At 39.8% G+C, this 18,453-nt stretch overlaps 1 protein-coding gene across 2 annotated transcripts; it reads left to right on the forward strand.

Moving 5' to 3' along the window:
* Window positions 1-13,016: 13,016 nt before the first annotated feature.
* LOC121377332 lies at window positions 13,017-18,127 on the forward strand. Of its 2 annotated transcripts, XR_005958605.1 has the most exons (3): window positions 13,017-14,219; window positions 14,330-14,463; window positions 17,529-18,127. XR_005958605.1 is itself a non-coding variant. In XM_041505280.1 (2 exons), the coding sequence occupies exon 1, from the start codon at window positions 13,540-13,542 to the stop codon at window positions 13,981-13,983; it is 444 nt and encodes a 147-aa protein (XP_041361214.1). In that variant the 5' UTR covers window positions 13,017-13,539; the 3' UTR covers window positions 13,984-14,463; window positions 17,529-18,127. The 2 variants fall into 2 exon arrangements, 1 of the variants encoding a protein (XP_041361214.1); XM_041505280.1 differs by having other exon boundaries at window positions 13,017-14,463.
* Window positions 18,128-18,453: the final 326 nt, after the last annotated feature.

Here is an 18,453-nt window from a genome sequence, read left to right on the forward strand (position 1 = left end):
GGTGGAAAATTACTCGGGGGTTGTCGGTAGGTTACGGGCTTCGTTATTATCTGGCCAATCGGGTTTAAGGGTATGAAAGTCCATGCAGATCGGGCCGAGGCATTATCCTTGACTTGGGTTTCAAACAAGTAAGTCGTGTTTTGTTTTGTAGGATGTTTTTTTTATTGAATTTGTGCTTGCTTCCAAATCGTTAGAACGTATTTAAATATTATTATGGGTGGGAAGAAATTAATTAACTAAATGGTTGTATTTGACTAAAGGAAATTCCTTTCCCAACAATGACACTAGCACATTTTGAGTGGGTTGGGAGTTTATCCGTCTAGGGCAGCATGTCAATTTAAGGAATCTGCTTTCCGAATTAGCAAAACGGAGCTAACGAAAAGGGTGCCGTTAGACTATAATAGGGAGTTGTTTTTCCATGTGTTGAGAAGAGCTAGCGGATATCTCAATCTCATTTAGTATGGGTGAACGTTGTTGTGATTAACCTCCCGTGTTAATTAAAAGGGAAATTAGATTTATTTGTAAATAACTATTAAAATTTAAATGTCAACTGTCTTCGTATTGTGAAATGTTGACGACTGTTTTCTGTGTTGACCCCCCTGAATAAATATATAATCTGTTCTATTGTTATGTAGTCTGTCTGATACTAGTATTTAGACGCAGTATGTCAAGGCCGCCTATTTAGTGTTAATTACAATGAAGTCTACAACTGAAAGGGGTAGCTGGACCCGGGTAAAATTTCAAGTGGCATGATTTCGTTTCATACTTGAGTACGAAATTCATTACAATAGAAAGAAAGACAAACTAACGAGTTTTCTTTTATACTTCCGGATAATGGAAGCCAACCCGCTGTTCCCGACCTTGCTACGATTCGCCTACCTTAGTATCGTGACCGGTTTTAGTATTAGCGATAATGTCGTATTTAACAAGCTTAACCCAGTGACAACCACGAGATCACGTTGGTTGGTCACTTTTGTGATTGATTTATCCCTGTATGACAAGTATCTCACACGCCTTAATGACGACATACAAACAGTAGCCATACTAAATCAGAATTACCTCACACTGCATACCAAGCGAACACACACCAGTATTTTCTGACTTTTTAACACATTGAAAACAAACATACTCGCGTTGGAACGGGACTAACGGAAACTAGTAATCACTTTTTCAGAGTACAAAATATTACGTTCGAGACATCAACGTTCACTACTTCCATTCGTGGGAAACGCTTTGAGTTTCTTATTTGGGACAGTTTCCGAAAAAGACCTCTCTACGATTAGAGGAAATGTACAAATTCTGGCAAGAAACCAACAAACTATTACCCACGTGGTAAAAGAAAGTTTGTCTATATTAAACGTATCAAGAATCCGTATTTCCGAGAACCGACATGACATAAATGCACTAGCAACAAATTTACATAAAATAGACGCCACCTTAAGAAATGTAACAAAAGAAATCGAATTGCGTATGTACAAATTAGAATTCTATATCCAATTGTATTTACAAATTGATGAAATTATAGGTGAACTTAGAGAAATAATTAATGCCATGGCATTCTACCTGGACCATTTACAATTACAGTTAAACATGTTATCACTATCGCATTTATCGCCAGCGACTATTACACCGTCTAACTTAAGAAGATTGTTATTAGAGATTTCAGGACATTTACCCGCCAATCTAAAATTAGCTGGAAATCCAAGCACACAATTGTGGCAGTTCTATAAATCCCTCACCTGCGCGACAGTGTTAGAAGAAAAACATATTTTAGTGATCATTTCCATTCCATTACTGGATGTCGACGGCACATTTGAATTATATCAAATACATAACTTACCCATGCCAATAAAACAATCAACAACCAGTTCGAACCAACTCGCCCAATTAACCGCACAATATCAGTTTGAAACGCAAGCAATAGCAGTCAACTCCGACAACACTCGCTATATTCTGTTAACAAACAATGAACTGGAAAGATGTGCCGAAAATAGTCCGTTAAACAGCGTTTGCGAAATTCAGAGTGCTATTTACCCAATCAATCTAAGCCATCTATGCGTGATCGCGCTTTTCAGGCATGATAATCAAAATATTAAAACACACTGTCAGACAACCATTCGGATAAGTGAATTACCCATTGCGGTACATCTAAAAAATGGTTTTTGGCTCGTCTCGTTAGCAAAACCTTTAAATTTAAAATTGTATGCCCCGGTAAACACCTAACCAATGACACACAGATACTCAACCCACCTTTGGATGTGATTAATGTCAACCAGTCATGTTCAGCAACAAGTGACTTGTTAACACTATTACCTTACTTCAGCAAAACATCTGATTTCCAAATCAGTGATGAAAATGCAAATTACTTGAAACACTTCAAGGCCGTTCAGTTTAAATTATGGAAACCGCTACATGATAAATTCCCAAAACTGAACCTCACCACATTACCTCCTAAACCTAAACCACTACAAGATGTCCCTATAGGTGACCTCATCAATCAGTTGTCGCAACTAGAACCAATACTAACCGATTTACATAAACCACTTTGGCCATATATGATAGCACTGATAGTCGTCATTTTCTTATTGGCAACACTAGGTTGCATTTTTAAGAAACGAAAACAATTAGTTTACTGGTTCATGAAAAGTAGAAGTAAAAAGGGAATAGCAGTGATCGATACCAACGATTATAATCTGGTGTCCACAAAGCTGGACGGCAAATTTCACGGTGAGAGAAGCACTTTACCTTCCGCACCAGTTCCAAGCACCGACGATAGCAGTATAGTGAGACGAATCTACCCGACGATCAACCAACCCAATAACGGACACGTATTCCAGTACAAGGAACTATATTTAACTATTATTCAGTCCGCTGTGACGACCTATGACTATATCTAAGTGATTATATAATGTGCGATGCTATATATTTTCGCACAAGATGATCATGAACATTGTGTATTCCAGGGAGATGACGCAAGATGAACAATATAACGTTTACAGTGAGGATCGATTGTGTTACTTTAATTTGGAAGATCGTTGCCTTGCAAAGATCTTTTCTTGCAGGGGACGAATGTAACACAATACCCTCACATTAAAGGAACAATTAGCTAACTAATTTCTCCTGACATTAAAGGAAAGACTATGGCCAGCAGAAGTCAGTCCAGAAATCTCCGAACTAATTCTCCTGACATTAAAGGAAAAGCGATGGGCCAGCGGTGGTCAGTCTATAATTCATATATGAACTTTGTGGACGGTGCGAGATGACCGCATACGACTGTGTTGACGAACAGATCCGGCCTCAACCGACCAATGTCGCTGCATAACCCGCATACCTTCCTCATGCCAGTAGTGTTTAAAAGAAGAGCCAGCAAGCTCTATCGACAGTCTTTTCTCAACCACGAAAAGCTCCGGCCAATGGCAATCCAAGAATCAGCTACTTTGTTGACCCAGCCGGTCCTTATACTTTCTGACGAAAGTAAAACTGAAACATCCGACGAAAACGTGAGGCAGATGCAGTTCCTGTGAACATTTTATCCCGAACCACGATCATCCATCAGTTAACTCTGTGACGAGAACCCAGAGAAGAACTGAATTATACCTTGTGAAATGTGTACTTATAACCTATTAAAATCTTCCTTAACTTGATCAATCTTCCGAGTTTATCAACCATTGTACGAGTGTTTCACAATGCACCCTCGTACAGCGACGAATATAAAAGAGTACTACCACTATACGAATCATCAGAGTGTCACTACGACTGGTAGTGGCACAGGAATATTAATGAGTTTTCCCTTAAAATAGCTTAGACTGGTCTATGCAGTTCACTTGAGCAATAGGGACACACACCATTTGGTACAAAAACCAGTGTACTTTCCAGAGTTATCCTCCTTACAGGAGATTCATGGGATCAGCAGAGTCGGCCCCGCCTAAGGATGCTGGGTGTAAGCCCGGATTGGTAAGCCTTGGGGAAGAACGGAAGGGGTCAGACACGGGAAGAGGACAGGGAGGTAAGAAGTCTCGGGACTCCAAATGTCCAGTCCCAGGCTGTGGGACATGCACCCGTAAATTACGGGTGCATGCCCTGTCAGTCCATATCCCGGGGGTCTTGGGGGTGGTAGACCCACAGACCCCAATACCTGGCCGCGATTCGTTGGGCGGTGGTAAAAGAAATGGCGATGAGGGTGGGCGGCCCGTCGACTACTCCTCGTCAGTTAGCAAGTATACTGGGACCGCTGATCCCGAGTATGGTGGGCCCATCGGAGGTGGACGTGCCCACACTACAGCAGATGGCCCGTTTTTTTAAACGAGCCATCTGGGCAGTTTACGCTGCACCCAGTGTTGAGTGTGGCGGCGCTCATTCACTGGAGGGTGTTACTTCACGCGGTGACGTTGTTGTCCCTAGAGGACCGCTGTTGGTTTCTGGGATGGTCGGCTCCGGAGGTGGAGGTTCCCCGGAATAAGTGTATCCCGGAGGGGGCAGAGATCTCTCAAGACGACGCCCTGGGAAGATAAGTGATAATGGGGAGCAGGGAGTTGTCGTTGGCGTTAGACAACACTCCAGTGGCTTCAGATGGGACAGAACCTGGTGACAACTGTGCGGCTTCTCCTGGGCCATCAGTAATGGGAAGGGATAGATTACTGGGGGTGGATGTCCATTTCCATCCCAAGTCTTGTGCCCGGGTCATGAAACTGGGCACAGATCCCAGTTTGGAGCAAGTAGTGCAGCACCACTACCCACACCGTAACTCCCTGCCCCGCCATTGATGTGGTGGGTGGAGTGTCGGTGTACAATGAACCGAGTCACTTTCCACCTATGGTGGAATGTTACCCGGCCTGGAAGGTGGCCGTAGGAATTCATCCCCGGTTTGCCACCACTGTCCAAGATGCGGACAGGGGATAGGTTGAGCAGATGGCCACTAAAAATGGGGTGGCTGTCTTTGTGGGGCTGGACTATTCGGCTTTGGCGGGGACTTGAGGGCTCAGGAGTTGCTGCTGAAGGCAATTCTGGAGGCCAGTAGGCCGTCCACACCAGTAGTGGCAAGTTTAATGGGGGGGGGGGGGGGGGGAGGAGTTGGAGTTGTGGTCCTCTAGCGGCCGGTCTCCTTCTCTTCCAGGAGAGGTGCCCCCTGTCACAACTACTGCACCTAACCTCTTTTGACAGGGGGCGTCAGGCTGTTCAGGATTCCCGCAGACTGTTCCCGGAGGCCTATTTTGGGATCTCCGGGAAGGTGTTCGCAATGGTCGGGGAACAGCGCCAGGCAGTGGCGCTTATACCCATCGATCGTCTCCTCCTGGAGACGAATGTCCCTCATATCGGACTGAGAGGGCAAGGCCCTAGCAGCCCGAGTTACCTCGGTGAGGTAGCAGCTGAGGTGGCCAGGGTTCGCAACACATCCCTGGAGGCAGTGCTGTAGAGCACTGTTTCCAACGCCCGGTGTTTGTACGGGCTTGTTAATCTGCAAGAGGGGGGGGGGGGGGGGGGGGGGGGGGGGGGGGGGGGGGGAAGAGATTATTAAAACAGTAGGTTATCATGGTCAGGTTTGTATGGAACGGGTTGGTACCCGGCATTAGCTGGGAACACCCTTCCATGTCATTCATAACTACATAACTTAGTCATGTGATATGTACTGAATTGAAAATATTGAAAATAATTATTTCAATATGGTGGGAGATTTTCACTGGTGTTATATTTTAATGATGGTTTTGTAGACAAGAGAATTAGGGTTAAACTTAACAAAATGTATTATATGTCTAATTTTAATGTTCTATTTCAGGTCTAACAATATTATCCAGTTAATGTCTTTCAGCATCCACTTGGGGAACAGTTAAATGGGTATGGGAGACCTGTGGGTAAGTAATAATAGAAGATGTCCCAGGAAAGGGGGTTGGATTTTGGGTAACTGGGAAAATACCTAATTTTAAGGGGTCTCTTCTCGGGTACGCCGAGTTGCTGATGCAACTATTGTGTATAATGATGGTGAAAGTGCTGGAGTGGCAATATGTGAAACAATGGGACTCAAGCATGGGTCACATTTAACTAGTGGGTTTTTAAGAATTGACAAGAAGTGAGTAGACAATGCCTATATGTGTCGGGCAAATCGGCTGTGCACGGTCAAATGTATCTGCAGCCCAAAAAGATGACAGTTCATATGAAGCAGGGAGATTCTGAACTTTTGACATCTTATATGATATCTTTGTACCCAAAAAAGACAAAAACATCACATATAGACCCAAAAAAAACATTTGTCAATAAACCACAAAGTTTAAAGATGATTTTCTCATTAAAACTTTTTCCACATTTATCGCTTACTCTTGGCGTGATATTTTGAAAATTATTTAAGGTATTGCAATGAAATTTTCAGTAGTTATTTGTTAAATATTACTTTCAAAACTGAACTAGACTGAGTAAGTTTAAGAAAATAATAATATTTTTACAATGTATTATGTAACTGATCATCATCCGATATTTAGGCTCATTCATGAACATTTTCTCCTAATTTGGACTGTGATTCTAGTTCAGAGTAGTAAGGACATCTAAATGAAGCCACATACAAGTTTTCAGCAATATTGAACTATCCGTTATGGAGATATCATGTCATAATGTTGGCTGATTGGACTGAACGGGTGGCCATCTTGTTTTTCTAATTAGCAACCCCAGTACTTTGTTGTATCTAAGTCTGAAAGCTCTATGTTAATTCATTTAGTAGATCCTGACAAGTGAATGGAGCCTTGTTTTTCAGTGTATTTTTTTCACTTGTTTCCTATTACATGCTGAAAAAATATAGGGTAAGTAGGTAGGAAAAACATTTTATTTTGAAAAATAATTTTATTTATGGACATTAAATAAAGGTGTTGACTACCGGTATCCAAAATAACCTTTGCATGTATAGAAATGCATTATGCAAACCAACAATACCATTCATCAGAGTGTTTTCCCTAGAAATGAAGTAAGGCATGGTAAAGTGACGTTTTGGGGGCATATTTTATATGCAGTTTTAAATATAAGGGCTTTTTTTTCCATTATACAATTTTCAAAAGGACAAAAACCGTATGGCCATTTTATTTTCTATATCTATTTGATAACTTAATTAAAAAAAAGGAAATATGTAGTACTATCCACATAGGTGTGTTTAAAGGCTTCTTTTTACATGGCAACTTATAAATTTATAAAAGGCAAGGCATTTTGATTTTGAGGGCAACATGGTGCTAACCTATCTGTGGGAGAGTACATACAAAAGACCCCTTGCTGTTTAATAACAGGCAGAAGGTTTACTCTCATACTAACACTTAACTTCTGTACTGGTCCAGGACAGACTTGGTTGAACCTTAATTGGATAGAAACCAGTAAATAAGTTATAACAATTTCTTTTAATGAAAACTGAAAAGAAGGGTTCTATATTTATCTGCCCAACAATAACATTTAAAAAAATGTTTATGAATATTATCTTTCCTAGTGTATCTAAGAAATGGTAGACTTACCAATTTTATAATTTGCAAGGTTAGTTTTATTCTGTATGCATCCAGTATTAAAGTACACATTTGGTTTGAAGCAATCAATTGGTCCAATGAATAGAATTGCAGTACAAATGCTCAGGATGCTCAAACGAATGTTAAAAAGTAAAGTTTGTTTTATTTAACAATGCCATTAGAGCACATTGATTTTTATCTTTAATATCATTGGCTATTGGACGTCAAACACATGGTCATTCTGACACTGTTTTTAGCGGAAACCCGCGAAGTTCCCAGTGACCACTTACAAAAAATAACGAAACGCATCGAGATCTTACTGACATATTTAATCATTTGATTTGGCAGTAAACTCCATCAGTATCGGTAAACATTCCCTCCCCTAGTTTATCAGAAGGTCACTAAATTTCTCTACAAGGCCAGTTTGTCACTGGAGTAAATCATTAAATATAGTTATTATTATTATTATTAGTAGTAGTATTAATCGGAACACCTCGCTACGCTAGATGTAGAGTAAATCGGAAAAGATCGCATATATTTGTGAAAACAATTTTCCGACTCTTCGCCCGATATCTCACGAAAGTTACCGAACTTCAATTTGAAGGGAAGTAACTACATCAATCAATTGTTAGAAGAAAACATTTCGTGGCTAACGGGTCGCCAATAAAACTAAATTTGCGACAGTAAAACCACCGATATGCGTCCGCAAATCGGAAAACACAGTAGGGTTATCCCCTAAATGACACCAAATTAGTGCTTGTGATAGTTTTGGAATGTTTTCGTGGAAATCGTTGTTGTATTAGAAAAACATTTTTGGATATACAAAAAAGGTTTTAGGGTCGGCAGTTTCAAATTAGGGTCGGTCAGGTAAGGCCAAACAAAAAAATAGGTGTGTTTCCGATTGCATCCCCCCAAAAATTAGGGTAGGTAGGTAAGGTTTTTTTAAAAAAAATTTTTTTATTTTAAATTGAATACTATCATAATAATAATAATAATAATAATAATAATAATTATTATTATTATTTATCATCATTATTGTTATTGTTGTTGTCGTAGTAGTAGTAGTAGTAGTAGTATTGGTATGCACTGTTTGTGTATTTCTTTAAATTAATGGGACATTTGTATTAATTTCGTTGTTCTTAATTTAAATACTTTATGCAAACATTTGAGATGCATTAATAATAAGACCTGTTGATTTAAGTGAAGACGAGAATTAAGCTGAATTGATACAATTATATTTAATCGAAATAACCTGTTCGTACATTCGGTTACTTCCGTGACCGACCAAGCTGTTCGGTGGTAGCTAATCAGGGGAAAGAACACTATTACAAAAGCTTTTCCATAATTTCTCGATGTTTTTAGGAAGGGAATTACATGTGCAAAATGTATCGTATAATAGTACGTAAACAATGTGCAAGGAAGGAAATACTCTGGTTTGGTGATGTTGTCCTCTTTTATTTTTACTTTTTTTTATTATTTTTTTTTTTTATTTTTTTTATTTTTTTTTTTTTTTTCAGTTTAAGAGAGAGAAAAAAATAGGGTCGGGGGGGGGGGTAAAACTAGGGACGGTCGGTCGACCGGAAACACACCTATTTTTTTGTTTGGCCTAACCGGAAACAAACAATATTTTATGATACGCCTTATTGAAATATATCTTAAAATATATCTTAAAATATATCTCTCTGTAAGTGTACATAACACCCAAATATACTATTTTGCCAACCCTCTGAACAAATATCCTGGTGGAAAGACTGACATGCTGCAAACAGACTTTGCAAAGGAGCTGAAATCCTCAGACCTCAAGACAAAAAACATAACATGTCCAAATCACAGTGAAAAATCTACGGCTAATCTCAAGACTATATATTCCAACAGCAATGAAGGTTCTTACCACAGAAAATGTGGGAAAGAATTTCAAATGGATGAAGATAAACCGAACATTGACTATTTTACGACTGATGGAGATTCTCACGTCAGTGACGGTGCTGTCAGAGCCCAGACAGGTTCTACTGAGAATTTACACAACACAAGACCTTCTGTAAAAAGTCATCAAAGGGCTATTGAGAAAGTTTCATTCAGCAAAAACATGTTTCCAGGAGGAAAGAAATCAGACCAAGAGAAAATACGACAACTTTTTGTCCTTGACATCATGCAAGCGACACTGTCACCTGAAACTTGACATCGCCCACTATCAAATACCAAGAAATCAAGCAATATTTTGTCTAGCTTCATGAATATTAATGAGTTTTCCCTTAAAATACCTTAGACTGGTCTATGCAGTTCACTAGAGCAATAGGGACACACATCGACAATGGCCTCAACTGCGATGGAGACAGGTGTGGTTCAGTGACGAGTCCCGATTTCTGCTCTGACGTCATGATGGAAGATGTCGCGTGTATAGGCGTTGTGGTGAACGTTATGCGGCAAACTGCGTGCAGGAAGTGGACAGATTCGGCGGGGGTAGTGTCATGGTGTGGGCAGCCATCTCACACACTGGCAGAACTGACCTGGTCCACGTGCAGGGCAACCTGAATGCACAGGGCTACATTGACCAGATCCTCCGGCCACACATCGTTCCAGTTATGGCCAACGCCAACGCAGTTTTCCAACATGACAACGCCAGGCCTCACACAGCACGTCTAACAACGGCTTTCCTACAGAACAACAACATTAATGTCCTTCCTTGGCCATCGATATCACCGGATTTGAATCCAATTGAGCATCTATGGGACGAGTTGGACTGACGCCTCCGACAGCGACAACCACAGCCCCAGACCCTGCCCGAGCTGGCAGCAGCCTTGCAGGCCGAGTGGGCCACCATCCCCCGGGACGTCATCCGTACTCTGGTTGCTTCAATGGGAATTCTGAAGTCTACCGTAACAAGATGTCAACTAGTGGGAGGTGTCAAAACTGAATGACAAAATCAGAGGGATCAAAAATGGAAAATATAAAGTTTGACAGGAATTAAATTATTGACAGTTACTAATGCTTGCTATTATCGTTTAATGATTTTTATGTATAAATTTTATTGCAATTTTTTTAGTCCTGTGCTAAACACTGGAGGAATCTTGCTGGGATCCTAGTGGAATCTTCTAGGATCCTGGTGGGATACTTCCTTGGTTCCCGGGGGAATCTTGCTGGGATCCCAACTAAATATCCCAGTGGAATTCCACTGGGAATCCCACCTAAATTTTCTCAGGGCTTAGTAATATACTATATGCCTTTTAAACTGATACAATGTGTGCTAATACTTTTTTTTCTTCTTTTTTTTTAAATTAGGGGGGGGGGGAGGTTTGGGGGGGAGGAGGGGTAGGCGAGGAGTGAGAGTGATCTCCCATTACACATTAAATAAGTATTAGATACCAATCTATAAGTAACAAAGTATGCATTTTTTTAATGCTTAATTTCTTCTTTCATTACCTTTTGTTTCATACCCAATAGCCAATGTATTTTTTTGTGCTGGGTGTCGTTTATCATTCATTTACAGTTTAATGCTTTAATGCTTTTAACTGTTGTACTAGAAGAATATTTTAGCCTATTTTTCTAGACAAACTAATAAAAGTAACTAATATGACTGGATTGCAGTTCAAGAAAATAATGACAATTAATAATTCAGAAGTATGTATTAAGTGCTTTGCTTATAGTCAAATATTTCCATACTTCCTTTTGAAAATATTGTTGATCATCAATGTTTTAACATTATTTAATGATAAACATTATTGAAATGTATCTTAAAATATATCTCTTTATAAGTGTACATGACACCCAAATATACTATTTGCTGAACAAACATCCTGGTGGAAAGACTGACATGCGGCACACAGACTTTGCAAAGGAGCTGAAATCCTCAGACCTCAAGACAAAAAACATAACATGTCCAAATCACAGTGAAAAATCTACGGCTAATCTCAAGACTATATATTCCAACAGCAATGAAGGTTCTTACCACAGAAAATGTGGGAAAGAATTTCAAATGGATGAAGATAAACCGAACATTGACTATTTTACGACTGATGGAGATTCTCACGTCAGTGACAGTGCTGTCAGAGCCCAGACAGGTTCTACTGAGAATTTACACAACACAAGACCTTCTGTAAAAAGTCATCAAAGGGCTATTGAGAAAGTTTCATTCAGCAAAAACATGTTTCCAGGAGGAAAGAAATCAGACCAAGAGAAAATACGACAACTTTTTGTCCTTGACATCATGCAAGCGACACTGTCACCTTAAACTCGACATCGCCCACTATCAAATACCAAGAAATCAAGCAATATTTTGTCTAGCTTCATGAATATTAATGAGTTTTCCCTTAAAATAGCTTAGACTGGTCTATGCAGTTCACTAGAGCAATAGGGACACACATCGACAATGGCCTCAACTGCGATGGAGACAGGTGTGGTTCAGTGACGAGTCCCGATTTCTGCTCCGACGTCATGATGGAAGATGTCGCGTGTATAGGTGTTGTGGTGAACGTTATGCGGCAAACTGCGTGCAGGAAGTGGACAGATTCGGCGGGGGTAGTGTCATGGTGTGGGCAGCCATCTCACACACTGGCAGAACTGACCTGGTCCACGTGCAGGGCAACCTGAATGCACAGGGCTACATTGACCAGATCCTCCGGCCACACATCGTTCCAGTTATGGCCAACGCCAACGCAGTGTTCCAACATGACAACGCCAGGCCTCACACAGCACGTCTCACAACGGCTTTCCTACAGAACAACATTAATGTCCTTCCTTGGCCATCGATATCACCGGATTTGAATCCAATTGAGCATCTATGGGACGAGTTGGACTGACGCCTCCGACAGCGACAACCACAGCCCCAGACCCTGCCCAAGCTGGCAGCAGCCTTGCAGGCCGAGTGGGCCACCATCCCCCAGGACGTCATCCGTACTCTGGTTGCTTCAATGGGAATTCTGAAGTCTACCGTAACAAGATGTCAACTAGTGGGAGGTGTCAAAACTGAATGACAAAATCAGAGGGATCAAAAATGGAAAATATAAAGTTTGACAGGAATTAAATTATTGACAGTTACTAATGCTTGCTATTATCGTTTAATGATTTTTATGTATAAATTTTATTGCAATTTTTTTAGTCCTGTTCTAAACACTGGAGGAATCTTGCTGGGATCCTAGTGGAATCTTCTAGGATCCTGGTGGGATACTTCCTTGGTTCCCGGGGGAATCTTGCTGGGATCCCAACTAAATATCCCAGTGGAATTCCACTGGGAATCCCACCTAAATTTTCTCAGGGCTTAGTAATATACTATATGCCTTTTAAACTGATACAATGTGTGCTAATACTTTTTTTTTTCTTTTTTTTTAAATTGGGGGGGGGGGAGGTTTGGGGGGGGAGGAGGGGTAGGCGAGGAGTGAGAGTGATCTCCCATTACACATTAAATACGTATTAGATACCAATCTATAAGTAACAAAGTATGCATTTTTATTAATTTTTTTAATGCTTAATTTCTTCATTCATTACCTTTTGTTTCATACCCAATAGCCAATGTATTTTTTTGTGCTGGGTGTCGTTTATGCTATGTTCCCACTATCACGATTAGCGACACGATTGGAATCGTGGTCTGAAACGTGGAGTAATCGTAGTGATGCTATCAGATCTTATCAGATCTTGAGGTCAGTCGTGTCAATCGTGTTGATCGTAGAAAAGTTTTGGACGGTTAAAAAAATTTCTACGATAAACACGATGAATTGTCAATCGTAATCATCGCATCACATCGTATTGGATCGTAAGAAAGCGGTACAGAACGCATGTAATCGTGGTTCCAAATCGTGGTGATCGTGATCAACCGTGAACAAGAGAAACACCACGCTCTGTTGCGATGCGCTGCGATCTCCCACGATCTGTGACGCTCTGTAGGGTACCATAGATTACGATCTGACACGAATGACTGACGAGCAGATACGAGTAGATACGAGTAGATACGAGTAGTCACGGTTTGCACGGACGCTCACGATCTGTTACGAGTTCTCGCGCTCATATATATAGTGGACATGATCGAATGCGACTCTACACTTGAAGAGAGCCCATAACTGTCAACCTTTTAATTTCAGAGATGCAACCGACGGGTACCAGAGAAAAGAAGAGAAAGGGCAAGGCTGCCCCACCCCCTGAGCCTGAACCAGTCCAACCACAGCCTGAACCAGAGGAGACCATCCCCACCCAGAAAGCCAAGAGAAAAAAAACAGTGACTGTCTTTACTGAAGATGAAAAGGATGAAATCATTGAGTTCCTGATGAGAAATGAGGTCCTCTACAGCAAACGCCTTGCGGGCTTCAAGGATGTCACACAGAAGGAGGATCTGTGGGCTGTACAGGCTACCAAGATGAACACCACTGTGTCGCAACTTAAAATATGGTACACAAGCATGCGTACCATGTTGGGCCGGCTGAAGAAACACGCCAAGAAGAGTGGGACAGGAGGAGATGTCATTACTGACATGAGCAGCACAGAGAAGTGGGTGTGGGACAAGTTCTCTTTTTTTGAGGTCTCACATTGAAACGGTGGATGCCAGAAATGTGGCCTCGTTTGCAGCAGCAGCACCACCAGCAATTTCCAGTGGCACTGAAGTCACCCACTCCACCAGCCAAACCTCAGTAGTTGCCTCTACCTCCAGCAAGGCTCCAACACGACCACTCCCACCACCCTCAACACCACCCTCCCATACATCCTCCCAGACAGGGTCAGTCGGCTCCAGACGGGGCAGTGAGGATAGGGTGAACTCTGGAGAACTGAGTGAGTATTATCTCCCCTAATAACAATTGCAATTTCATTTAATTTCACATTAAGTTATACTTGGATATATAGTTACTAGAAATACTAATATTTTGCTTTCTCTCTTCCAGAAGACCTGCTGGTGGAATTCATGTCCAGAAGTACGGCTGCGTCTGGCAGCTCCTATTTTGGGAAGTATGTGGAGGAAACCCTGTCGAAGGTGCCTGGGGAGATCAGGAGGGATGCTGAGGCTAACATTATCCAGGTGCTTAACATTTATCCTAGAGATTTGATTGAATATTTTTTTAAGGTAGGTCAGACCAAACCCAATAAAGTAACAAAATCATAAAAATATAGTATTTTTGTAAACTAAACATTCAAACACTTTATTAATGTTACCTTTCAACCATAAAAAGCATTTTATTTAAAAAGTTATATTAATTAGCTAAATTAGTAATTAATTACTACACACACATTTAAACAATACCTAATTAAATATTCATACATCCATAACGTTTTTAATTTTTGCCTGATTTTCGTAAAATAAGGATCAAAATTGAGATAGAATTCAGGAGAATAGTTTTAGTATAACAGCACTATTGGACTGAAACGATGGATTTGATTGGCTAATATATACACAGGCTATATGTTAGACTCTTCAATTCAGCCAATCAGCGGGCTCCTTTCAAATAGCGTCGGTAGCTGTAAACAGCATGGCTTCTCTTTATTAGAAATTACACCGTGAACACATTTAGCGAAGATAATACATTATGATTAAAAAATTTAATTATAGTTGTTTAGGACATTTATAGATTCATGTGAACTGAAAATATTTAACATTTATTATGCCTCGGACCAAAAAACGTCCATTCTGTGGAAACCGATACACCGGACCATTGAAAATTCCCAAACTTTCTGAAGTTGATAAAACAGACTGCGATTCTAATTCTGCTAAAACGGCATCATACAGAAAGGTATTCGAACATTTGCCGTGTGTCCCAAATGTAGAATATGACAACAATGAACTTACTGGTTACAGAATAATAGATATTGCCAACCTATGTAATTTTCTGCAATTATTTCCCTGTCCCAATATGTTATGTGACAGCAGACAAGGCCTAAAAGTGATTTCTGAAAAGAAAGTTGGCATTGCTTCAGAAATAAGGTTTGTTTGTAATGAATGTGCTGAACAGTATTCATTGCAATCATCAAACAAAGTTGCAGATTCAAAAGTTTTTGATGTCAATGAGCGATTTCAATGGTCCATTTTTGGCATTGGACGTCATCATACGCAGGCCCAAAAATTCTGCGGACTGATGAATTTGCCTCCCCCTGTGTCTGAAACAGGGATCACAGCGAATTCATTTTGCAACAAAGGTTGTAAGTTACATCAGCAAGCAGAATGCTGGAAAAGAACAGCAGACATCCCCTGGTCCATCTGAAACTGTAGCCTCGTTCGACGGCACATGGCAAAGAAAAGGTTTTCAGAGCAAAAATGGCGTTGTAACATGTCTATCAGTGAGTGATAAAACCGGTAAAGTACTTGACAGCGAAACACTAACCAATTATTGTGGTGTTTGTTCAACAAGACGGAAAAAGTACAAGTCTGATGAGGAATTCAACCAGTGGTTTGTGACACACAAGGATACTTGTTCAAGAAACCATTTCGGATCGGCAGGGGCAATGGAGCCAGCAGGTGTGCTAAACATTTATTCAAGATCAGAAGAAAAGCATGATTTACAGTATACTGGTTACCTTGGTGATGGTGATTCAAAAAGCTTTTCACAGATATCAACATTGGATCCCCTCATATATCCTGGGAAAGAGTTAGAGTGTTGTGGACATGTTCAGAAGCGCATGGATCGTCGTCTGACAGACAAAATAACACACTGCAAAAACAAGAGCTACCAGCATAATGGAAAAACATACAAAGGGATCGGAGGGATAGGTAAACTTATCAAAAAGGCTGTGTGGAGAATACAGGGGCATTATGGAGCAGCCATAAGAAATAATTCTGGGAACTTGGCCGCAATGAAAACAGCAGTGTGGGCCATCTGGAATCACCGTGGAGATCGGCATGACGCTTGTGGCACTTGGTGTCCTGCTACCAAAGGTGACTTTGAAAAAAGCAAAAAAATAAAACCTTCTACCTGAGTATGTTTTACAAGAAATAAAGCCAGTTTTTTAATTCCTTGCAAGTGACAAACTTTTGTCCAAATGTCTACATGGCGGTACCCAGAACAACAACCAGTCATTTCATCATATAATATGGAATCTGTGTCCAAAAGAGGTGTTTGTGGGAAGGAGGAAACTTGAAATTGCTGTAAATACAGCAACAGTTCTATTCAATGATGGAGAGTGTGCCAGTGCTGCCTTTCTTAGACAGCTAGGGATTGTTCCCGGTCGGTACTGTTTAACCATGATAAAGAGTCGTGACACTGGTCGTATCACAGCTGCGGAGCGATCTGAAAATGAATCTGTGAAACAGAAGAGACAAAAAACACAGCGGAAAAATAAAGAAAATGATAATGATGACATTTATTTGCCTGGTGGACACTAGATGCTTTTGTATGTGTCGGATTTATCCGTTTTGCTGTGTTATAAACTTTAAACAGCATTTTCTCATTTTAATATATCAGCATCTTTTTATAGCCTAAAAAACACTACTACTTGAGAAGTTTTACAGGTACAAGGCTACAATTTGGCATACCTATTCATGAAGAAAACCTCTCAAAACTGAACTAAAATCAGCTTGTTAGGTATAATAGAGTGGGTTGTGTATTGCGATAAAGACTTGTGATACCGAATAATATATTGGGACTTTTAAAATTTGACATTTTTTATCGCTTTACTTCAAAACAGAGCTATAATTTTAGTTCATTTATAACAACATACTGTTCTGATAATTTCAGCCGAATTTGGTCAGTAATGGATGATTAGTTTTTGAATTTTAAGTTATTCATGTGTATGCAGAATTTTAGGGCGGCCATCTTGGATTTCATAACATGTATATAGCACAGTGAGAATTGAAGGTAATATTTCTTTTAACTCCATCAATAATAAGTTTACCTGAACATTTGGAGTCGTTATCTTGATTATTAAGTATTTTAGCTTTTTAGGGGATTTTTAGAAGTAAAATTAAAAATTTAACTAAAAGTTTGTTTTTTACTGAAGTTTTGATTCCCCACATCTGAAACTTGGTAGGCTATGATTCTCTAACTTAGTCTTTAAAAACTAATAGAAAGAACTAAATGTTCACATTAAACAATTGCTAATTACATAGCAGATCTATCCAGACTATATAAAATATTTTTTTCTTTTGTTTTGCAGAATCTCATCTGAATGTTGGATGACATATATCAAGATGGCACTGAACAAGACATAACTGAGGAAAAGGGATGTGAGAGAATCCAATCTAACATTTAAAAATAAATATACATTTATATTATTTATAAAATATTTCTTTGCATTTATACTGTTCAGATATATTAGTGGGTCACTTTGGGAAGAATGAAACACCACTTTGTTAAGACTATTGTCCTTCAATTTTTATGTCTTGCTGACAGTTTACAGATAGGGTGTGGAAGTGCTGTCATACTGTACCGTTGACATAAGAACAATAACTTTTTAAAACAATTATTTGAATTAAATGGGTCATGGGAATTCCCATGGTATTCATGGATTTTGAACCTGTTGTTTCACTCTTTTTTTTTCTTTTCTGTTTCTTTTTCTTGACAAGACATTTGTTACCAGTTGGTAGCTTGACCAAAATTGGTGTCCATTTCCATGGGTGGAAGTAGGGTCAGTCGCATTAATACAGAAATTACCTGAGAATATTGAAATTTGGCCTCTAGGGACAGATTGCTGCCTAATTTCATTTGTTTAATGATGTTACCAGAGCATTGATTAGTTCATCACTGGCTACTGGATGTAAAAAATTAAATTGATAATTAATTCTGACCCATAGTCTTCAGAGGAAGCTCTCTACATGTTTCAAAAGCAGCAAGTCATCTTTTATATGATCTTACCTCAGACAGAACAGAACATACCACAGCCTTTGATATTCACTTATATATCACTTATACAGTGTGTTTGTAAATATCAGTGAATCACTTATACTTCACCTATACTTTACTTAAACAGCAGTTTCTGTTAAATATCAGTGAATCACTTATACTTCACTTATATTTCACTTATAGTGGGTTTTTTGTAAAATATCAGTGAATCACTTATACTTCACCTATACTTTACTTAC

Source organism: Gigantopelta aegis, chromosome 2 (genome assembly GCF_016097555.1).
Source record: "Gigantopelta aegis isolate Gae_Host chromosome 2, Gae_host_genome, whole genome shotgun sequence".
Classification (NCBI taxonomy): Eukaryota; Metazoa; Mollusca; class Gastropoda; order Neomphalida; family Peltospiridae; genus Gigantopelta; species Gigantopelta aegis.

Coding starts and splice junctions, on each gene's coding strand:
- LOC121377332 (XM_041505280.1), top strand. CDS start 13,540: ATGCAACCGACGGGTACCAGAGAAAAGAAGAGAAAGGGCAAGGCTGCC.